This window comes from Toxotes jaculatrix, chromosome 18 (assembly GCF_017976425.1).
Source record: "Toxotes jaculatrix isolate fToxJac2 chromosome 18, fToxJac2.pri, whole genome shotgun sequence".
NCBI lineage: Eukaryota > Metazoa > Chordata > Actinopteri > Toxotidae > Toxotes > Toxotes jaculatrix.
Window position 1 is genome coordinate 10,768,626 of NC_054411.1, and position 24,365 is coordinate 10,792,990.

Consider the following 24,365-nt stretch of genomic DNA (forward strand, 5'->3'; position numbering starts at 1 on the left):
GCCCTCGTCACACGAGCCCAGTGCCTTTGCAGGGGAAGGACAGCAATGATGTCTGCAGAAATGAGCCGAGGTGAGCGGGTGATATTTGAGGGGAAGGATGCTTCACTATCACTTTTTTAATTTGCCACCTGAGATTCAGGAGCCGCTCGTCCTGTCTGTGAAGACTGTGCCAGATGAAGGGTGCATTTTGACGCTGCCTTTTCTCTGGATATCAAGGACTGTGGTGTGGATTTCAACATGAAAACAGAGGATTGTGGCTGGGGAACTTTGTAGCTTCTCTTTATTGTCTTACATGTATTTTTATTAGGGGCTCAGTGTAAACATCTCACAGAAAAAACTGGAACCAGTTCACTTTAATTTAAAAAGTAAATATCTACAACGCATGACACAGAAAAGCATGTTTTTTTTGCCCTCTGTGGCTTGGACATTTTTATTTGAGGTCGGGGTTAGCTGTATAAATGGTACATGGTTTTTCAGCAGAGGTTTGTTGTAGGATAGCATGACAGCTACCACAACTGTTCTGGGATTTACAGTCTGTCAGTACGTGCAGTCTCAAAGGGAATCACTGCATGTATTCTTTGTGTTTGCACACACAGGTTGTCATACTCACTGTTGTGTTTCTGCATATCCGTGGCACTGGAAAGGTGACATTACCTTCAAAACTATTTTTGTAACTGCGCTTGTTCCAAATGTGTATTTCTGTGATAAATGTGTATGTGGGGATTTGAAGTCACAGAATTGAGATTAAGGATGATTGACTTTGAATAGTAATAAATTAATGAAATCACCATTGTCAGCCTGTTTTGTGATTCTTTATTAATTTTTAAATATTAAAAAAAATCTTTCTTTCCCGTTATTGTGGCGAGGAAAATTCATTTCAAAATGAAAAACGATTAATTCCGTTTTTAAAGACAAAAAGCTAATTAATTTAACGTGTTTCACTTACTTATGACCCAGTAAATGCATACATAAAGAGAAAATACATACAATGTGTATTGCATCTTTTTTTTTTAATTTTTTTAATTTTACGTGTTTCAATTTAGGTATTTATCCGACTTCCTCTACTTTAAGCATTAATGTGTCGCAGTACCATAGCTGTCCACGTGGGGGAAGCAGCCTATCACTAACTGAATCACCTTATCCGTTGGAAACAGACATCATGAGCTGTCAGCCTCTTTGATGAGGACGCTCAACAATAATATTTTCGTATATATCTGTCACTACATCAGTAAATGCAGAATTTTCATTGCTGCACGACTAATTCTGTGATTTCTTTGTGATGATTTAAAATGTCAGTTTTACTCCAACACAGTGGTTTATTGTTTAACGTCATTTATGAGTGCAAATGTGTCATTTATGAGTCTTCTTCAGGAAAGGAAACATAAATTTAGCTTGCACCATAAAGTGTATTTGCTTCTCCTTTCTCTGATCAGCATCGGTTAAATAATTATCTGTGATTCATTTCTGTGAGTGAGTAGGCTACTTGTAATGAATGAACCTTAGCCAGCAGACCCATTTGGCACTTCCCTTGCATGTGCACTTCTTTTAAGTAGATTTCCAAACTGCTGACACCCTCGCTCAGCGCAAAATGTCCCCAGCAAACTTATCCTAACCAGTCACTCTGATGCCAGGCTTGCAGTGTAAAACCATCAGAGGTTGCCAAGGCAACTGTATTTCTCCATGTGACAGACAAACCTTCCAGCCCACCCCCCATTTCTGGAAAAAGAGGATTTATTTCTCAGGGATTTGCCAGAGGAAAATATTTTAATAAGGTTATCATAGAGGACTGGCAGAGAGCGGGAGAGAGATCTACAGATGAAAGATAAGTCGGGTTATCTTTACCCTGTTTTTTTGCCAACCACCATTTGTACCCTCGGAAAAAAAAGGGGTTGTGGAGAAAAGATTATAGAGTTTTAGCCTTTGGCATCTGCAGCAGCTCACATGTGTTTTATTTGACTGCGCGTGAAAGAGTGATAATAATACTGCAAATGGAAATGGCTGGGATTCAATTAAAGCTGCAACACAGTATATTTAATGTAGAGCACATCTCCATACACATTATTCATAAACTTTCAACAATTTATCTGTGTGGGATCTTGAGATTTGTTGTCTTTTGATTTTGAATTTCACTATTTAAGTTACCATTACCCAGGTTCAAGTAAAGATTTATAAGCTGTGTAGTCTTTTTCTGGCCACTGTGTCCATGCACAGATGAGCTCTTATTTGTTTAATGTTGTCTACATTACTCCATGTAAACTGTGAGAGATGTTGCCTCTCCTTCAAAATGAATGGCAAACAGCTGAATCTGGAGGTCTGGTTTCCCAAAGCCTGCATAAACACTGTCAAACAAAACATGACAAACCTCCTAAACCCAAAAATAAAAGATCTTCTCATAGACTCAGTAGTAGGCTATATTTGTTTAGTCAAGATTTAAATATATTGGAGTGATGCTTTTTTATTGCTTTTTGGTATCCAGTTATTCTTCCTTCTTTGTCTTAGAGGGACAGTTTGACATTTTGGAAAATATGCATGTTTACTTTCTTGCTGAGAGTTGAAATGTGAGTACAAGAAGTGTATGAGAAGATCTTTTGCCAAGGAGTTTAAAGTTTTTACTTTAAAACAACCTACTGCCTAGGGAACATACAGTGTATTCCATAGATTCTGGGACAATATGATGCCAAACACACAAAAATAAACATCTGTATAAAGTGACACAAAAATCCTAAGATCTAGTTAGAATGTCTTGAACTGCACTTCATGGAGAGTCCACAGTGTCCTTTACTCAATAGATCTACTCTTACATTTACTTTGGCCTTTCAAACTCTGATTCTAATCTGTTTTTTTTTTTTTTTTTTTAATTTTCCCTGTAAAGTTGAGCCAATCATAATGCCATTATCCACACCACATATTTTAACCTCTAGATCATGGCTCTGTTACGCTTCATTTTAAAAATCCAAACTGTTTATGTGTCTGCCATCAGCCTTGTGCTTGACAACCAAACAGGAAACAGGGGCCTAAGTTAACTAACTTGTTTGGAAATGTCTTAGCGAATAAACGACGCAAAATTTACTGCAAAGAAACTCCTGGTGTGTCAAATCACAGCTGTTTATTCACTTAACGACCAGTGATGCACATTAACACACCACATCCATGCACAGAGAATGGATTACCAATGCTAAATGTAATCAAATATTAATCCACATGATTTTTTTTTACTCTGGTGCATTAGTCTTTTTTGGTGGAAGTACATCCTCAGAGGAGAGCCTTACTGTGGATAATGTCCTCTTTGTGGTTATTTAAATAGACCAGTTACACCTTCGATATATACGAGAGGCATATGCAAAGCGTTAAAAAGGATGAGATCAGGTGCTGAGATGAGCTCTGAGCTGACCTCAAAACTGGGGGAGGAGAAGAGGAGGAAGCCAAAGGGAGAGAGAGAGAGAGAGAGAGAGAGAGAGAGAGAGAGAGAGAGAGAGAGAGAGAGGGAAATGTGGGGGAGGAGGAGGAGGAGGGAGATTTGTGGTGTTACATTTGCTGTAGTCATATTGTGGGGACTGAAATAGGTCATACAAGCAAAAGAGCATTCAAATATCTTCCTGTTTTAAGACCTGTAAAAGTGACATTTTTCCATTTTCCTGCTGTGAACTTTTGTTTGGTTTGCAGTTTTGGACATTCCTGCGTTCTTTTGATGGTTAAGCTCAATTGTATAGTAATACTTTTTTTTTTCCTATTTAAACTATAAGCTGCATTTGACTTAACATGTTTGTCCATGTTATGCAGAGAGGTATTAAAGGATCACACTTCAGTTATTGATGCTTTGTGCTTTTATGTCATATTATTGTTTGATCCCGCATGTTGCACCCCCCTGTTGCACCCCACTGTACTATGATCACATAATCTCTCGACTGATAATCACTGACATGACTTCTTGGGTAACTGATGATCTGTTCTACATTTAGTGTGTTTTTATAATTCATCACTGAGACAATGGTATGGTAAACCTTTCGCAAAGGTTGAGAACAAACTATGTGCTCAATAGTGACACTGTTAGGAGGAATAACGCCACTCTACGTAACCACAACAGGTCCAGGAAGATTGTACTTTAAATGTAGACACACACACACACACACATACATTCACATTCTCAGTCACACACTGCTGCCTTTGTGCTCAGCAAACAGACTCCAAATAAAGACTCTACTCATATGTGTCCTTGGATCCAGAAAATCAACTGAACTTTGCCCTTCAATCAGGTGGTGGCAGGAAAGAAGTGGTCGAGGTGCAGAGCTGGACGTTAAACCAAAGTGAGGGAAGGAGGAAATCCTGCCACACTGCTTCCTGTAACCTTTGTCACACAAACACACCATCACCCAAAGACTGGCCTCCTCGACCTCCACCACAGGAAGGAGGTTTGAAACCCTGTCACATCCACTGCTTTAGGACAGTCTGGTTCATGATTTGAGGTACAAACACATTAGAGAAAGATTAGAACATCATCAGTGGAAAAAGGAAAGGAAACCCTAATAAGCTCAACAAGCTCCCTGCAATTTATAAAGTTCAATCCACAGTTTCCTTCATAACTTTAAACACAGGCATGCTCCTCACTGGCTCCTCAAATCTGTTTGACAGTCATGGAGAATAGAGGGATTCTGATACTTAAAGGGGAGTTTGTGCTATGTAATGTGATTCCACTTGATTACATTATAGAGGGAGTGGTTCTTGGGGAGGTGGAGGTAGAGGAACAGGGGGTAGTAGAGGGTAACTGAGGGGGTTGCTTATCTGTGTCTGTGTGAGTGTAATTATGAGTTGGGGGCACGTCGGCCGTTAGCCCTGATTGCCCTCTGGGCATTGCTGTGGTGAATGAAGCATATGAAGTGGTATGACTGCTCAATCAGGTCACGTGAAGTCGGTCAGGAGTACCACAGACGTTTCCCATGATGGTCGGCCTAATCTGCCAGACGTGCGCCTCCCTGGGGGTGTGCACAAGAGACAGCGGCACAAGAGACAGAGAGTCAGACAGCCCGAAAACCCTGTGCATGTTCACTTCAAGCCACAGGCTTTTACTTTGTGATATATTTTAGGTCTTTGTTCTGTGGTTTGGAGGTGAATGACCTCATTTTAGTGTCCATTTAGTCTAACACTCTCTAAAATGACTGAACCAGTGACTGAACTCAACCAGTTTGTTGATTTTAAAGTTATGAAATCTGCGGCTGCATGCTCACATTCACTCTCATCACTGAGGATATCTGGGCCACACTCAGAGGTTTCTCTTATGACTCATAAACACATTAGCATGACATTTATGTGGAATAGAGCATAGTGTCTGTGTGTGTATGTGTGTTGCAGGAATCTAATTTCTTTTAATGGAACTTACTCTGACTTTCGGTGAGCATGCTCTGCTTGACCAGGTTCAGCGCTGACAGAAATGGACAGTAGCGCTGTATTTGTCTAACCATATTCCGAAAGCTATCACCAACATAATGCATATGACCTATTTTCCACTTGTAGCAAAGAGAATATTCAAATCAAGGCATGCTCTCAGTGCTAACTACTTTGCATCAATCCATCTAGCATGTAAAACCTCATAACTGGTGGGACTGAAGAGAAAAATACTTTTTCTGGGCCACCACCTGCAAGGGCTTCACCCAGATTCCCCCTCACTAAACACTCTTTATTCCCCTGTTTTATTTCCCTTAGTTACCACCCTTAGTTACCACCAGACTGAAACTTACCAAGATATCAAACCAAAAAATGTCCTCTCTATCTGAGGACTTTTGTTTTTTCCCCTATTCAACTAAGTGCCACACATCTCTGGGAATTAAATTTCTTTTAAAACACATGGTTAGGTCATCACAGCCTACGCTTCATGCCAGAGAGCAGAGAAAACAAACACTGTCTGGATGCATGTACCCAAATATCCTGCCTGATGTATTCACACCTACCCCCCACCTTAGGGCAGTTACCCAGCACCACGTTTACCCAGGTGTAACTTCAGGGCCTCGCTGTAGGTTTTCCAGTTTTTCCTCTTGCTCTTGTCATTCAGCACCAGACTACACCAGACTGGATCATGCTGGATCGAGGGGGTTCACAGGATTGTGTAATCCTTTTGACCCAGCTGATGTGAGCTTGCAGAAAAGGACTCTTTTAACCTCTCAGTGTCTACTTAGGTCCCGTATGGTTTCTTTTTTTGGTAGATATTAAGGCAAATTTAAGGAGAAAACAACATTTCATTTCTATTTTAGTGGGGCAACATTAATATCTGTATATCCTATCTGTATATCAAGTCATGAAAATAAACTGATAATGTGCATTTCAAGTGATGACATATGTGTCAAACCCAGTTTGATTATACATGAAAAAGGAGGTAAATAATTTGCTTTTCAACCTACATGAAGAAATATTTGTGTTATTTCTGGAAGACGTCACTTTGTTTAGATGAAAGGACTGAGAGTGAAACATTTGTCCAAAAGGGGCACCTATGAATAAATAAATGAATGAATACATTAAAACATCTGTTCGTGCTTGACCACTGGAGTAATGCACACAGGAAGTGAGACCCCCTCCTTCTCTGCGGAGGCAGGAATGCTATAATTGAAACAGTGTGTGTTGTAGAAACAAGCTCTGCACAGCTCTGTGTGTGTGCATGTGTGTATGAGTGTCTATGTGTGTACTCGCCATTCCACTATTTCCTAACCTGGTGGTTCTCCCTGCTTATGTAAGAGTCTCTAGCAGTCCTTATAGTCTATTCTGAAATTAGTCTTTTATATTTTGGATCGTTTGCTGGTTGGATCACTCCAGAGTACAATACATATTGTGTATGCAACATGTTTCTTCACAGCACTTTGTGCAGCTGTGTAGCTCAGTTAAATTAATTCCATAAATCATTTTTACTGCTCATGCGCACAGCACTCTCCACAAACCTCTCTATCCGTGCCTCAAAATTTGTTGCCTGTTTTAATACTGTCCCTGTTCTTTGAAGCTTTGCTGCCCTGCATGAGGCAGAGCTCATCACTGGACCAAGACTGTGGATTGTACCACTGAAACACTGAATACCCGGGGGGATAGTTACTGTCTGTAACCAGCTGTGGAAATTCTGTTCTTCAGTAAAATATGAGTCATCTGTACTTTTTAATATTTTCATTTCCTGCGACTTTATAATTTTAGTACCTCTCTACATTTCAGTGTGAAATACTGTACTTTTTACTTTTTACTATATTTATGTCCCAAGTAATTTTACAGGTTAAGGTTTTATGCACAAATCCTGTAGTCGTTTTTTGAAACATTATACATTATTATACACTTTGACCAACTACAACATTAAAATACTGCTTACAGTGCATTAATAATTAGAATAATAATCCACAGTATAATGAATATAACATTTTAACATAATATTTTAATAATATCACTTGGAACAGTATTTCTTCTTCTACACCTGTCTGTAATAAGGGACTTCATGGTGTAGGATGTCTTTTGTATGCAGAAATGTAAAGTGGTGGATAAAGGTGCTCAGAACTTTTACTTAAGTAAAATTACAGTAGTATTAGCATCAAAATATGCTCATAGTAGCACAGGTAAAAGTACTTGTAGTGCAAACTGTATGTTACATTATTTGATTATAATTACTGATGTATAAGTATGTAAAGATCATTGTAATGTTGCAGATAGTAAAGGTAAAAGTAAATTATATAAATAATTAAGTCAAAAGTCGATTAAGTCAGTCTAAACTGCACCACAAATGTATTCCGAAATAATTCTGTGTAGTTTATTTCTATATTTTCCTGCAGCAGTACAGCTTCAAACGAGTAACCGGCAGCAATGAATTCTTGAAGGGTATAGCCAAATGTCACAGGAAAAATAAACTACGTCGAATAATCGATACTAATATTATAGATCTGTTTGTTGGGTATAATCTCACTTTTGCCTGGAGTCACGTGAGTGCTGAGCAGCGATCAGTGCTGCTGCGCGGCGGAGCAGGGATGGGATTAACAACTAGCGTCAAGTTACGCAAACATATTACAAGTATTTCCTGTTTTTGGTTCCAAAATAAAAGAAACCGCGTGGTGAACAAGGTGTCACCCATTTGAGTTAGCGAGACTGTTTTATTTTGAAGAGAAAAGTACCCCACATGCCGACTCCCTCTTGTTCGTGTGTTGGCCAACTTGACGCAGCCTTGTCAACTACTCTCCCGACACTAGTGGAGTGAAGGCGTATTTGGAGGGATAACGACAACGCACCCGGTCACTGTGGGCAAAAAGACACCACCGCTGCTGCTGCTGCTGCTACAGAGACACACCGCGCACTGACTGACTGACTGATTGACTGACGGGAACCGGAGCGCTGCCTCTCGACTGTGAGGCTTAAATGGCCACAACGTTTCCTAAAAAGAAGACGCTGCCTGTGAGACAACCTGTGTACCAAATGCGTCCTGGAAATTAGGTTTTACGCGCATTTGCCGTAAATTAAACGTTTTTCGCGCAGCGGAAGTTTCTGTAACCGATTTTTTTTTTGGGAGGGGGATCTTGATTTATCGGCTGCAGACATGGACGAGGACAACCAAGGTATGAATCAGTCAGTGCCTTTCAAATCGCTGATTTGTAGCTATTTCAGCACCAACTGTCAGGAGAAATGTGCCTCCTTAGTCTGCCGCCTGAGTGTTTCGCAATATAATAATAATAATAATGATCATAATAATAACAATAATGAAATGGATAGTGTCTTTGGCCTATAATTTCCGTCATTCTAGACTTGACACACAGTTAGTTTTATGCCAAACCACTGATCTCTCCCACATCAGCATTTTCTGGTGCTGACATGAAGACCCCCCTCACTCAGGCTATGTTATGATGGTTTCAAGAGGAGTTATGTGCTACCTGTGTTTAAGGCTGAAAGACTGACCTGCATTGAGGATGATGATGATTAAGAGGCAACAAGGTTATCAGACTTGAGTGGATAAGCACGCATGACTGACAAGGCATCAGTGTCATCAGTGCTGTAGCCAGGAGACTTGTGTTTATCTGAGCCTTTGTCAGCTGTAGGCTGGTGCCACTCTGGCCCAGCATATCCTCTCACGGTCAACCAAGCATAGCCACGACACATAGATTCATTTATTGACTCATGACAAAGGCTGGGCTTGTTTTTATAATGTGTTGGCACGGACGCATCAGTGCAACAAGAACCTGCAAGAGACTACATCCACCCACAGATCAGCACATGGGTGGGTTCAGAAACTTTTGAATGGAGAGCTCAGACTTGGGCACAACTTTAAAGAAGGAGCTAAAATGTCTTGAGGCTCAGATTTTAAGCCCCTACATCACTGATAGTTATGTTGTTTCTTCAGTGCAATAAATGAATGTGGAGCAACTTAAAATATTAAATTATGACACTATATCATTGAAGAGCTGCTATCTGTAACTCCAGACAACCTAAAGCCATGAACATCATTTTGTGTTTCTTTATGATAGTTTTGTGCCATTTTGCAACTCTTTGTGTTTGTTCTAAATCTCTTGTTGGTCATTTTGTGTGTCTTTGTGGTTGTTTGACTTTCCAATAAGAAATGGTTACAATCACTACATACAGAGGGTCTGGTCCAGGGGCCCTGGGCCTGTATCCAGTGGACCTGTTCATGATACTAACAAGCCAACTACTAAGACAACTACATCTGCTAGGCCGAGCACCTGGGCACCCGCTGGCCCAGCCCCTGGATCAGTAAATTCTGCAAAGCTTGTTAATTAACTGCACAAATTCACATCCTTAAAGTTCATTAGGATTTAACCCAGCAGGAGAGAAACCATCACTGCTGTTGTCTCACTTGTGTAAGCCAGCGGTGTTCGGTTCCACATGTTCACCGCTTGCAGAGCTGCAGGATGTGACTATTGGCTAGAGTATTGCATGCATGGCATAAAGCTGTCATTGTGCTGTGTGCGTGGCCGGCCTGGCCTCCAGCAGTGGCACACGTCAGCACAGCCCCACAGACAGACATATGGTGCCGTGATGCCAACCAGGGATAGCTGACAACAGCCAGGAGCACTGAAACACACACACACTTTGACTCACACACATTCATAGCTGCACGCTGACACACTGACACCTACTCAAATTAAATTTCTCCTTTTTCCCTTATGGCGCTGTTTGCAGTGAAGATAGATGGACAGATAGATCATGACCTAGAATGATAAGTGTGTGTATGTGCATGTGAGCAAGTGTGAGTGCGTGCGTGATTTATGCCACACTCTGTCTTCTCATCTGGAATAAATAGTGTCCTGTATGCCGCAGGAAAGAAAGGCTACGGAGCTCCTGTTTTTCCTTTTTTTTTTCTTTGTTTAGTTTTATGTTGTGAACATTATCTTCAAATTGCCTCTTTCTGTTAGAACAGGTTAGCACTTACACACACACATAGGCTCCCAGCAGAGTTTGGCGCTCTGGGGGTGGCAATACGAAGTAGGGGATGAGCGATCGTGCTGGTTGGGATTACAGGCATGAATCTAGTCAGCTTGATGTGGCGGACAGGTGGGTTCAGTAACTGACAGTCATTCCCTACAAAGGTACACGCACTCAGACATTGCCAGGCCACAGGTCGAGTGTGATGGAGGACAGAAAGTGGCGGGCAGAATGAAATACACAGGTGTTAGGGGGAGCACAGGCGGCGAGAAAGGTGTGAGGATGCAAAGAACGTGTGACCACAAAGAGAGAGCGTGAGACACAGTCGTAGTAGCAGCAATGGTGAGATGTCTGAGAGGGAATGAGAGACAGAGACAGGAGATGTGTGTGCGTGGAGGGGATAAGGGGGGAGGCGGAGTGAAGTGCCAGAGCAAAGTTGGAAAATGGCCAAAAAGGTATGGAATGCTGCCAGTGAACAACACAGAGGGAGAGTGGTGGTGGACTAGATAGTCTTACTGAATCAATTCTCCAGCGTATTACAGGAGTTTCGCTCAGTAAAAGTTCTTCTGTTCAGTCACAATCAACCCACTGAACAGCGGGTGGTCTGCTTACAGGCATTCATGGTCCCCAGAGGAAGAAGCCTTGTGACTTTGGTGATCACTGAGCTTTTCCTGCGTTTTTGTCTTGTTTCATTTTCACCTGCTTGAAATCTTCTCTATGTTGTCAAAAAGGGACTTAATTAAGTATTAGTATGCAAGTCTTTCTTTTTTTGCCTTCTTTCTGTTAGTGGATTCCTAATTTTCCATTATCTATTGTTGTTTTTTTCCCCCATATTGCTTTTCTGCAGCCTCATCCAGGAATGTAGGGACATTTGGCCTTACTGTACAAGGCTTAGAGAGAACGGGTCCATAGTAATCCATCTGACACGCATGGCAGTCAACAATACAATGCCTTCTGCCACAATACACGCTCAGTGGACAATGGGCCAACAAGAGTCCACAAAGCGTTGCTACAGTGAAGCCCGTCAGACAGAGCAGACTGAGCGTAGCTTACTGTAACACATTCTTGTTCTGCATGACTGACTCTGACACTCCATCAGATGTACACCTACAGTATTTCTGATTCCTCTTTGGTGTGGAGTGTAATTGTCAGTCGGTGAGTTGTATACACTCTGTTCAATACAGATTACATGAGTGATGCCCATATGGTATGAATCAGAGCATTTATACTAGACACCAGCTTCACAGCACGCATTGTGACAACCGGCGGGTTTGGATACAGACAGATCTATTTACACACTTTGAAAACCAGCCATTTAAACTTGGCAGTTCAGTGTGTGAGTGTGTGTGTCAGTGTGTGGTCTGTGGGGTTATGGCACACTGCAGCCCAACTCAGGCGAGCACAGGCGCACACGATGCGTTGAGCTTTGAGATCTCAGAGCCATTAGTCTGCCGGCCACAGGACAACGCCAACAGCTTCCTGCTATGTTCAGGATCTGTGTTTTTGTCTTTGGAGTAGATTTGCAGCTGCTGTCTTTTCCCCACAGCCCACACACTGTCAAGTGGCTAAGAGAGCAGCGTCATGGAGCATAGGAACAAATCATGCCTTAATAGTACACACCTCTTTGTGGTATCCAGACTGAATACCTTCGCTTTCTGATGGGACTTTTTTGAGAGGGGCCACCTGGTTCACCTATACTGCATATATCTACAGAAAATTGTGGCTCTCAGAAAACTGGTAGGCTGTGGATGTTTACTTCAAGCCTGAGGAGGCTCGGGCAGGTACTGAGGGTCTGTATGCAGCCTGTGTGACGGTGAAGAACCTGAGGGCCTTATAGGATGTCAGGGGCCGGCAGAGGGACGGTTCAATAGAGGCCCAGATCTCTATGAGTGAAGTAGTGAGTTCTGAGTTCTATATATAATTGTAGAATTCTGCATGGACCTAAAACTGAGACCTGAACCTGGTCGTGCCCATATCTTTAAAACCTGGCTCGCCTGAACCTGACCGGTACTGCCAAATTTGACAGCCAAACCTAACCTGAGACCTATTTTTGCATAATTTTACATTTTATTGATGGAAAATTAAATGATCCAACGATTTAAATATCAGATTGTTTATGTAAGTTATGTCATGTACAGATGCCAAACATTTGCTGGTCCCCGTTTTCTTAAATGTGAGGATTTGCTGCTTTTTTCTTTCTTCTTTTGAAAATTGGATATTTGATTTGGGTTTTGGACTTTTGGGTTCACCTTTGGCTGTGCAACAAGTAATTCATTCATAAATAAAGAAAGAGGTAACCTACTTAACTACCAGACTTTTGATAACAATTTTCAGAGCTGAATACAGGTACTACTGCTTAAAGGAATAGTTCAACATTTTTTCAACTCAGTTCAACATTTAGTCAACTCCCTTTAAAAGCATCACTTGTCCATTTTCACACTTTTTTCTCTTTTTTTTTTTTGAGTGATTAAATAAACAAGATGTTCATCTGTGTGTGTTTGTATGTTAAGCTTGTGTGTTGTTTTTTCCTGCATTTTAAGATAACGTATTAAAGGAAGAAATTCTCAGACTCATTCACTCCCACCATTGTGACTCATCTCTGTTAAAGAGTGTGTGTTTCCTCTGGTTGCTGTGCACTCTCACTACTCTCACTGCTCTCACACACTGGCGGTCACACACAAGAGGTCCAGCTCACCACGGCTCAGTAACTGCTTTGAGAGGTCGATGTAGAGATAGAGGAAACTTCTGGCTTCTGTATGTGGCTTGACGTTACTGTATAAGCTAAAGTCTGTCTGCGTATTTCATCTTTGACAAAAAAGGTCAGGGAACACAGAGGGCCCTTGTGTTTGGCCTCCCAGAATATCAGATAGCACATTTCCTTTACTCATGACATCCCCACGGTGGTTTAAGTTGGACTCTACGTATATTATACCAGACTGACCCATATGGAAGTCAGCTTTCTGGATTTGGATTGCTTCTGTGCATGATCTACTTGCATCAATAAGAGCTAAGTTTCAAGTGAACATGAGTCATGTGTATAAATCCTCTTGGACCTCCACTTTGTGTTTTTTCTGCCTTAAAAAAATACAGGTTTGAAGTTGTTTCATAAGTGGCTGCGACGCTGATGGCGAGACTTAATTTTTGTCTGGAGCAGAGGAGGAAAAGCACACATGCAGGGGCTTTTCAAGAAAGTATCCAGTTTCCTCTTCATCTAACAGACAGCGCTGTGCAGGTCTGCTGCTCGGCAGAGTCACAGATTGGGATCTGTCTTTACAGCATTAAGACCATCAAGGGGCTCGTGGACTGGGAGACGTGAGGCAAATCGAGCTATTTTTCTCCTCTTTGGAAAGAAAAATCAGAGCATGCCGAGGGTCCCAGGAGTCTGAAGCCATGTGCTGAAGTGAATTTCAGGCAGAGAACGTCCTGCTCCACTTGGGCCTTTGTGGGAGTCTGGGTTCAAGGCTTCTATTAAAGTGTGTGTGTGTGTGTGTGTGTGTGTGTGTGTGTGTGTGTGTGTGTGTGTGTGTGTGTGTGTGTGTGTGTGTGTGTGTGTGTGTGAGGGCGGGGGGGGGGGGGTCAGGTCTGTTGGAAAGAGACGAGAAGGCTGAGCAGAGTGGACAGGAAAAGGGAGGGTTGGAACAATTATGTAAGCGCACAAAGATTGTTTAACCTGCTGAAGATGCAGGAAAAAGGTGTATCCCCCTCTGACTGCCAGCACATCCAGTGTTTCTCATACTCTTCAATGGCCTGTAGTTTTCTGTCCTAAAATACAACGTGCAACTGTGAGTTTTTACACAGACGCACAGATTGCAGTATTTATTCAGTAGATGCTGCAAATGTCTTGGAGAAAAGTTCAACCATTTTATTATCACCCTGCAAATCTCCATCACACGACAAGCACATGACAACATAAAATAAAAGAGTGCCCCCCCCAGCCCAAAAAGGCTGATATGCTACAAAACATTTTCTCTAGTGCACATTTGTATTCAGCTCTGTAGTCTGTACTCTTGAACGTTCAGCTGTGATGGTTAAGGTAAGAGTAAGGGGCTAGAGAATGTGTTATATTGATGACAGGTCCCTGTGAATGTAGTAATATCGAGGGTGTGTGCGTAAGTCTGTGAAGAGCATGTGGCCAGCCTCCAGACTCTTACAGCCCTCTTGTCTCGCTCCTGGGGCTCGTGGCACTGCCACTCCAATGCCAGCCTAGCTTTTAAGAAAGGATTTGTAACACTCAGTGACTCACTCAGGGGGGTCACTGTGTCAGTAAACTACTACTGCACATTCTCAGTCTTTTCTTTCTTTTTTTTTTGCAAAATAAGCATGTTTCCAACCCCTACCCACGCTCCATTTTTTCTGTAAGATGCTGCTGCATCATGCAAAATTCATTCTTCTTTCATAGGGAGAGAGGATGAGCTGTGGCTGCACTACTGGTGCCGTGAAGAAGGCTGAGGTTGTTGCAGTCGTGTAGTCTTTCCTTCCACGTCTCCCGTCATCGGCTCTGTGCAGTTCAGAATGGCAGCTGTGCTCTGTCTGTCACTGAGAAATGCTACAAAGAGCACAGCGGGGTGGCCATGTGTCACACAGGCTCTCGAGCTACCTGTCAGTGTGTATATACACGTGTATGTGTGTGTGACGGTGTGTTGGTACAGTGAGTTGGTTTGTATATGTTTAGGATGAGAGAGGTGGAGATGGAGACATGCAGCAGTGGCACAGTTTCAGAGTGAGACTGATAGGGAAGCGGATGCTGCAGTCGCACAGTGTGTAGAGTCAGATGCTTAAAGTAGGTTAGTGGTGCAAGGCTCAGCCCAGCTGTGTATACCTCATCCTTCTGTACTTCCACTATTTCACTTGTGGAGGCATGTGAGTGTGTATATAAATGTGTGCGGATGTGACTGCGAGTGTGCGTATCTCTTTATATGGTGTGTATGCATGCTCACACAGAGGATTAGTGTGGGCTGCGAGCCCTCTCCATGCGTAGACAAATGGAGGAGATCAAGTTGGGGGGGATATGGATGACAGTTAGTGGATTATAGGTCAGGGGCTTCGGCTGCTTGCTGTCACTTCCCTACTGGAGTGCTGGAAAACACACATACACACACTCTTATACAGTACGTACTATATAAACAGGATTCAACCATGACAAAAAAAGGCAGCCCTGCAAAAAAAAAAAAGGAGAGTGGAAAAAGAGAGATGCCTTCCCTTGTGTTTTCTATTCCTGACACAGTCTGTCATGTGATTTATAGTGTGGTGTGTCACTAGGATTTTCTGCTCCTCACTCCTCATTTTTAGGGTCTTTTCCTTTGCTCTGACCCTTGAATTGTTCAGTTGTTTTCAGAGATAGGATGGCTATTGTTGCTTTAGTGAGGACTGTGAAATATAAAATGAATGGCTTTGACAGAGCAGGTCAGGGTGACAGGATCCAGAATAGTCCACAAGGGCATCCATAACCGTGTCATTCTACAGGGCACAATGATAGCTCAACACATGGCTGTACTTGAGGTGCTTCCACCCACTCCGTACTGCTGTAAACACACACACACTCACACACACACACAGACACTTTCTCTCCCTGTGCCCATTCTCACATGCACAACACATAACTCATGATGAATCAATGTCAGTGCTCCCATAGATGATTGATAATTTGGTGTGGCTTTGAGTGGGTCATGACCACTGTAGCCCTGAGGGTTTATCAGAAGGTGAGTGATTTACAGCAGCTCTCAGGCACAGGTTCTTTCACGCGTGCATTTAATCTCTTTGTTGACCTCTGTCATGTTGAATATCTGGCATCATCAGCTAGTACATGCACTACAGCTAACCTTGAAAAAAAGCTTATTTTTTTGTATTCTTTGTAGTTGTCCCTTGACAATGTAATGTGGCCAGAGGAACATGATGCAAATGCTCCGTCATTAATCTCTTCATAAATGGACCCAGTCGATACCTAAACTGAAGCAATAATGAGTAATTATTGTTCCTCCCTCAGGGAAATGTCAGTCAGTGATACTGAAAACATCAGCAGCTCTCATTTGTAGTTGTCATACATGCCTGCAAGCTGTCAGGAGGCCATACATGTGCTTAGTTTCATGGTAAAACACTGAATTTCCAGCACTTCTGACTCTCTGTTGGTGTCTTAAAGGAAGAGGAAACCAACCTGGTTTTCAGAGAGATGAGAACAGTTGATATTCAAATATATGACACGGAAAACCCTGTTAAATTTTTAGGCAATTGTATGTGAAGAGGAAGTACAGGATACTAATCCTGTATTCTGGCCAGCCATGTTGTGTCTGCCCAGTCGCTATTTTCATATCTGTTTCACGTCATATTTTCCTCTTGCACACTCCCTGTATGGCTTCTGTTCACTGGCTGTAAGTACAGGGTATTAAGTGAAGAATTTCATGTAATTCCTAATGAAATAATGAATAGACCTACTACCCACTTAAAAACCTTTTGGCAAAGTATTTATTATTAGAAGAATTTAGTAACAAGAGTGTTTTCAGGTTTTAATATTTCTTGCACTCATAATGAAGTCTTTCTTTTGCAAAAAACTTTGGTTAAGCTGTATTTCCACCTACTTTTATGGGGTAGTTAAAAGTAGAGGGAAATATTGTCTTTGTAGTTTATTGGTACCTTAAACCTACAACGGTTAGTTCATTAGTTAACACTTGCTTACTTACACATCCAGCAGATATAGAGCAACATTATCATTCATTGGGAGTCACGTTTCTGGTCACCTGGAAATGTAAATCCAATCTCTCGCTCTCTTGTAGCTCAGTTTTTGGCCTCCACCAGCTCCTACTAGGACCAGCTCATCAGTAACTGTGTCTGTTTGCCATTTGGTACTGAGCAGGTAAAGGTGATGAATTTCTGTAGGTTCATCAATTCCTTTCACATTCAAGGAACTATTGAATCATGTTCAAAAATATTGATTATAGCACTTAAAGGGGGTTGACGACTATGCCAAACTGATTGGCATGGTCCACTTGACTGACTCAAGCAAGTTAAAACAAATTCTAAAATAATTGGTTATTGACTCAGTATTGGTGCAGCGCCATTCATATTTCAGTGGGGAAAGTTCATCAAACATTGACCAAAGCGCTTTGGGATATAGGATGTGAACCCCCGATGTCAGGTGTCAAAGCCTTCAATTTGTACGCCCACCCTGACCCCCTCTGTACAGCTTCTGTATGGTAAGTAGGCTGGAAAAAATATTGCAGGTGAACACAATCCACACAGCTATTACATTTCCTCCAAACCATATTTGGCAAAACCATTTAGAAGAATATAAAGTTTTAGGAGACATGGATGAATGAATTTGACTATGTGATGCTACGGCCAAATGGGCTGTGCTATCAAGGTCATCCTAGTTATTTTTATCTGACTTCTGTAGGAGAAACAGAAGTCAGTCTTCTCCTCAGAGATGATGCAAGAGTCTGAACTGTTTACTTCTAATAAACTAGTGAGATTTAAGATAAGAGGCTAAAGAAAGAGCTCCTGTGCAGATTCACATAATCTGGAAATCCCTTTTACACAGAACCTGGGAAAGAGTGATGGTCTGACCTGAACCACCCACATATTTTGTGTAATAAAGAAATCCTGGCTCAGGTTTTAACTCTGTTATGAACTCTTTTTCTCTTTCCTCCTCCTCCTCATCCGCCTCTTCTCCTTCCTGCTGTCTTGGAACAACAAAAGTAGAAGTGCAGTCCTACTTGGCAGCTGGAGCATCCCTTCATCGTCCTGCCTCCTTCTCTTTTTCTCTATCATGTATCTGTGCACTACTTTTTTTTCCAGATTTAAGGCCTGAGCCCAACATAAACAGCCTGTGCTGCTGCCTCCTCCGTACTGTTAGTCTTTCAGTCACGTGCAAATTCTGCTTGTCTGCTCAGAGCATCCATATCAGACTGTGGGTGGAAGAACTATTTCCGGAGTGAAATAGGACTGTAGGGGTCAGACAGAGAACCTGCTAAAAGTTTCTGGACACCTTTTATGTGCTTTTATGTGCTGCACAGCTGAGTAGCCTGGTTTACTCCCAACCAGATGTATTTTAAAAATTAGGGCAACTGTTCGACATGCATGTGGTTAAAATGAAACTGCATTCTTTAAAAATGTATTTTGGAGAAATGAACACAATTATAAAACTTTGATTTTGAACCCTTTTGGTTTTGAACCTATCCATTACAGGAATTTTATAGTGTTGTAAATTGCGTTATGCAGCGGTCAGGCTGTCCTGTGATTAGTCTTGCATGCTGGAAGGGTAAAGGGACATGATGTGGAGAGTGCTGAGATTAGCTTTGCTGCCATCTCAACTGTCTGTTGAGATGGCAGCCTGTCTGTCTGTCTTTACACCTAGTGAACATAAAATTGTTCAGGGCTTAGTCTGGCCCCACACATGCAGGCTTCTTGTGATCAGAGAAGGTAGTGTTGTGTAACAGTTGAGTCCTTGATCTATTAGGAAAGGGCTTGTCTAGACAGTGTGAGATTATAAAGCACATTACTGTATGTAAAACAGGTTGAGACAAAACAAAGCTTTACTACCACTGTCAACCTACAGATCACATGGGTTAAATGGCATGGCTGTCAAGATCACCATCTTCCTTTCATATTTTGTTGCTCTCTCTTTGGGAGAATAACAAAAGTCTGAGCAGGATGGAGACTGTTTGATATGATAAGAAAAGGTCTCGGTTTCTGCAGTTGACAGATGGCAGACAGACTGATGGCCTGATCGTTTATTCGTTGCACAGCATGCCAAACAGTGTAAGAAATCAGTAAAAAAGTATTTTGTTGTAGAGGAAATGACGCGTGAGGTAAGATCAACAGTCATAATGAAAGACCATCTCCATTCGCAATCATGCTTGTAATTGATCAAAGATAAAAAAAAACAAAACAAGGGATCCTGCTGCCAAAATTACTAAACTAATTTGTCTGATGATTGTAACATATGATGGCCCAAAAATAAACCTATCAGAGGCTGTTTTTCAAATCCAAAGAAAAACAATTCTTAAAATTTCTTTAAGAGTGAAATTTGGCAAACACAGCTCTTGACTTCATGAATAAGTGACTGTGACTAGTGTGTTCTGTGAAGAGGCTGTCTTGCTTCAAGCGATTGTGCTATAGAGTCTTTGAAGCTTTCAAGATTCAAACAGCTGTGTTTGATGCAACCTCTGATTTCTGTTGTAATTTTCATAAAGGGAATGTTGTTGATGTCTCTTCTGAGATGAGAGCTAACAACAAGTGACTGTGGCAGACTTTGAAAACATTCAGTAATTTCTTTGAGGCAAACAAACAGCTAAACGAGGGCAATTTAAATGCATCTGACACCTTTCTGGGACACTGGCTGATAAGTTTATATACTAAAAAAACTTTAATACAAACATGAAATTTCAGATAGTTTTTAAAATATTTTTTCCACATTCATCAAGAATAAAGTATTGCTGTTTCATGCACTCCAGGTGTATTATATCAGATATTTAACACCTGTTGCATCCAAGGACAACACCATGGTTTTCACATCAGATGTGTTTACAAAGCTGAAAGACCTAGCAGTTTTAGTCCTTCCTGAAAAGATGTGGGAGGTTGTTGTCTCTATTTCTCCTGATGATGGCGAAACTTTTCAAACTGCTGGTGTTTTAAACACTACCAACATCTAGTTCTTTGGTTATTCTCAACATCTATTGGATGGATTGGCAATCTTAATAACTTTGGTGGGCTTTTCCTTTAGTGTAACCATGAAGTTCACACTTGCGGTTTTCAGCAAAATGTGTCCACAATTATGGGACAGAAAATTTGGTAGAGACATGCATGTTCACCTCAAGATGATTTTTAAACTCTTTAATGCCCCTTGGATTTTTTAATCTAGCATCATCGGGTCAAAATGTGTCTAATACCTTTTGTCATTTTTTTGACCAAATACCTGCAAATGACAAACAGTTATGGTTAGGGTTAGCCTCAGAGAGCTGCAAGCATGACTGTTAACTCATAAACTTGCTTTACTGATCTTTATTCCTCTGTAATTACCATTTTTCATTGACAGTGGAGCAAAAGACTTTAAGTGGCCTCTGGAAAAGTGGAATAGCAAGAGAATGGCGAGTCCAAGACTTTAATTTGGGAGTGAACTGAAACATGCCGTTGTTTGGTTTGGCTGGACGTGAAATTGTGGACTTTTGCTTTCCTGAAGATGTAAATCACAATTTTTTATACGTGTTTGAAATCAGCATGATTAAAGCCAGTATCATGAGGCGAATGGGGAAACCACCCAAATCTCGTTAGTCTTTATTAATGAGAAGGGAGAACTGAAGATAGTGACCACTATGAATAAGAAGATTTTGTCCCAACTGTGTTTCTTTCATACTAGAGGTGAAACAGCAAATGTCTTACTTGTATTAGTGGACATTCTTGAGTCACTTCTTTATGAAGTAAAATGGCACTGTCATAGATGCAAATCTAATGTTTGCAACAGTGAGGAAGAAACTTCAGGGTAATGTTGGTAGTAAAGTGGACAGTGTAGATTTGCTGCTTCTCCAGCCTCATAAAAGTGGCAGCTGATGCTCTTAAGGTGAGTGGACTGTATTTAAGACCTGTGCACTCTGTTGCACCTTCCTTACTGCTCATCTGATGTGAAATGCAGGCCAGAACCCCGTTGTCTCTATACATATCCAGAAATCTTCACAAAATAAAGATGGTTTGATAGTTAGATAGATTCCTTTATTAGGAGGGCAAATGTTTGGGTTTAGAGTTCTCCAGGTGAAATGTGGAAAGAAGTTGATGTCTATGTGAAAGAGAGGGAGTTGAAGCAGAAGAGCAGAGTGTAAGTGTTAAAAGAAAATGTGGGGAAATGGACAAAAAGAGGTGATGAGACAAGAGGAGGTGTCTAGAGAGCTGGTTGGACCAGAATGGGCGGTTGCAGTAGGAGGAATGTGGGCTATTTCCATACCAGTACTGTCATCTGTCAAGAGGCAGAAACTGTCAAAGAGGCTGTCAGTGTGTGTGTGTATGCTTGAAAGCTGTGAGTAGGAGTAACGCCGTGGGGAAAAACAATTACTACACACCTACCAGCCACAATTGCAGCTTACATGAGCGGGAAACAGGCTGCTAAAAACTGTGTAATTGTGAAGCTCTTACAGCAGGCAGCTACAGTACTGATACTTGCAGTACTTAGAGGACACAGATAGCTCTGCTGATGGCATGTCAGTCATCATAGGAACTGGAGACAAGAAGAGGAGAATGGGTATGTATTGTATTCAGGAAGTAGAGTTTATTTTGTGAAAGGATTGTGTTGGATCAGATGTGGATGTCTTATTTTCACCTACGGTACATCATGGTGTTGTATGGACAGAGTTTATACTCTGAAATGAATGTAAACACGAGTCCTTTAGGCGTTTATTTGTCAGTGTGTCATCGGCTCTGACACACTTACCCGCTTTCTTGCATCACTCTTAACTCAGCTGGGTTGCACATATTTGCAGCAGCCTCGCCACAATCTACTGTTGGCTGTGCTGTGAACTTGTGTAAGTGCTCCCTAATTAGCCCGTGGTGGGAACGGCTTCAACCTGTTTACGTGGTTGCTGTTGTTACGGGAAGACCAGCCCTGCGGTCCTAATCACAGCAGACATCCCCCTCCATTGTCCCACTGGAAGCCTGGTGAAAGTCAGGAAGTGTTTCACTCGCTCTGATGATTCTGTTTTGTTGAGCAACATTTTTAGCCAGGGTTTGAAAAGAAATGTGTCATTCGTTTGGTTTAATTAACAAGTTCTTAGATTCATTCATTTAGATTCATTAGCTTGGATGATGCTGATTTGACTGCATGTCTGCATGGAATAAAAATTGATTTGTCAAAGTTATTTTAATACCAGAAATCCTGGTGTGGTGTTTGCCTATTGTTTGTCTTCTGGTTTTGATTTCATAGAGCACTGGTTAGACACGATGAATTAAGCCAGATTCTTAAAGTTAAATTGGTTGTTTCCAACTAATTTTAGAATAAGGACTCCAGATTTGCTGTAATTTAACATTCAGGGAAACAATCTGGGTGTTTGGCAGGCAATGAGATGCACTGTAAACAGAAAAGATTAATCTTAAAGTGTTGTGAGCTTGTTTAAATGATGTTAACGTACTATTTTATGTGTTGTGGCTAAATCTGTAGTCTTGCCTGAGACAGACCATATTATCTTCATCTTCTCAGTGGTACATACCCAATTGATTTTAAATGCTAAGCTAACCCAACATTTGGACTTTTAGTCAGGGGATAGCAGGTGAGCTGAGCACAAATGTGAAACAAGCCTACGAACAGGCATGTGATTCATCATGAATAAAGGATGAAGTTTCCAATAATAAATGGATAACATAAATATTTACTGGAGCAATTTCTTTAACAGAAATTTCTCTGGATATCAATAATAAACTTTGTCTCTATTCTTCCTGTAAGTAGTACGAAGCTAGATGATTCTTTCCAAGAAACTTTCAAGAAAGTATTGGAAAATAACAGACCTGTAAAATAAAGTCTTAGCAAATCTGACACGAGTATGTTTTGAATGCATCACCAGTGAGAGCTTTCAAGTCAGAGCTCACAGCTGGATTCAAACGCGACAATTAGAACTTAATCAGAAACTGGTTAAGGACGGCTAAAAAAAAAAACACTCTTACAGGCAACATGCAAGATCTCTTTCTGGTTCCAAGACTCTCCAAGCTGACTGTTCAACAAACATCACCCAGTAAAATAGGGGGGGATCAGTATGCAAGTCCATCTTCTCTGCTGCCCTTGGTGCAAAGGACACTGGAAAGGCATGACTGTCAAAGGCGTTTAATCATTTAACTTTGTGATCTGCCAATTAAGGCCAGTCGGTCACATGAATCTGATCCCAATCTGTTCCATATCTCCACTAGCGTCAGACAGTCAACTGTCTCAGGACTGAGGTCTTCCTGCCTAGATACCCATACTAACTGGAATGAGGAGCACAGCAGTAATGTATTATTCAAAACCCTGAGTGGTTTTCAGCTATCAGTTGATTGGATGTATGTGTAAATACAGCTCGAACAGCAGCTCTAACATGTGGGTCAGCGCTGTTCCTGACGCCAAAAAATATGAATTCATAGTTAATAGTTATTAATTGTTATTAACAAATATTAAATCACATTTGTATATTTGAGCTGTACTTGGTGTACACATACGTCCAGTTGATAGCTTAAATGGGCTTATTTACAGTAAGCGAGACTGGGATCACTGGCTCCAACAAAGACCATCATTGAGGTTATATAAGTGTAAGAGCGCATCATGAGTGGACGTGAAACACAGCCTCTGTTATTAGTGGCATGAATAATTTGCTTGTGATCTCTGTTTTCCTTTTTATGACCCCTGTGACTGTCTAGAGCAGGGCAAGTAATAAGTTAGATTTATTATGGAGTCATAAGATTTTGCCACAAATGATAGCTAATTATAGTGTATACCAACTGTGACCAGATCTGACAATGACCTAAATTGTATGAGATGAAAGAATGATTTGGTGATTCGCCTACTTTGTGAAAGTCTTTCACGTTTCAGACACGCTGTCACAGTGTTTTAACAAGGAAGAAAGTCACACCCGGCTGTGATCAGATCTTAGGCAGATCTCATATGATGCACAGAGTTTTTCACACAAAAGGATGGTGGTGTTTTGCAGGTGTGCAACCTGTCGCCTGCAGCTTCTTATCTCACGGCTCAGCGTGGCTTTTCCCTCGTCTTCTGTTCCCTCCTTGAAATATTAAAAACTGATCCCCTTGCCCTTTTACCAAAAACTGCCAAAAATTATTAGGTCTCCTTTTACAGGCGCATGGGCAAAAACCCTGGCAACAAATACACTGCATTTTTCTGTGGCAGCTTCACGATAAACTACAACATAGAGGCCATTGCGGAATGTAAATACACCGCTCTGACCTTTTCCCTGACCCCTGAAGATCATGTTGACCCGGCTAGTTACAGTTCTGCAGGAGTAGAGAGATAAAAGTGATGAAGTTAGATT

The 24,365-nt window shown here is 41.4% G+C and overlaps 1 protein-coding gene across 2 annotated transcripts in view; it reads left to right on the forward strand.

Annotated features, from left to right (window-relative positions):
* The first annotated feature begins 8,189 nt into the window (after positions 1 to 8,189).
* The window catches only part of cyth3b (cytohesin 3b), a 35,290-nt gene continuing 19,114 nt past the window's right edge, over positions 8,190 to 24,365 (forward strand). Inside the window, exon 1 of one of the 2 annotated variants that reach the window (XM_041062737.1) lies at positions 8,190 to 8,561. In XM_041062737.1, coding sequence (XP_040918671.1) covers positions 8,543 to 8,561 — 19 coding nt within the window. In that variant the 5' untranslated portion in view covers positions 8,190 to 8,542. Of the gene's footprint in view, positions 8,562 to 21,410; positions 21,602 to 24,365 lie in introns of those variants that run through there. The other variant, XM_041062736.1, reaches the window with a different exon arrangement.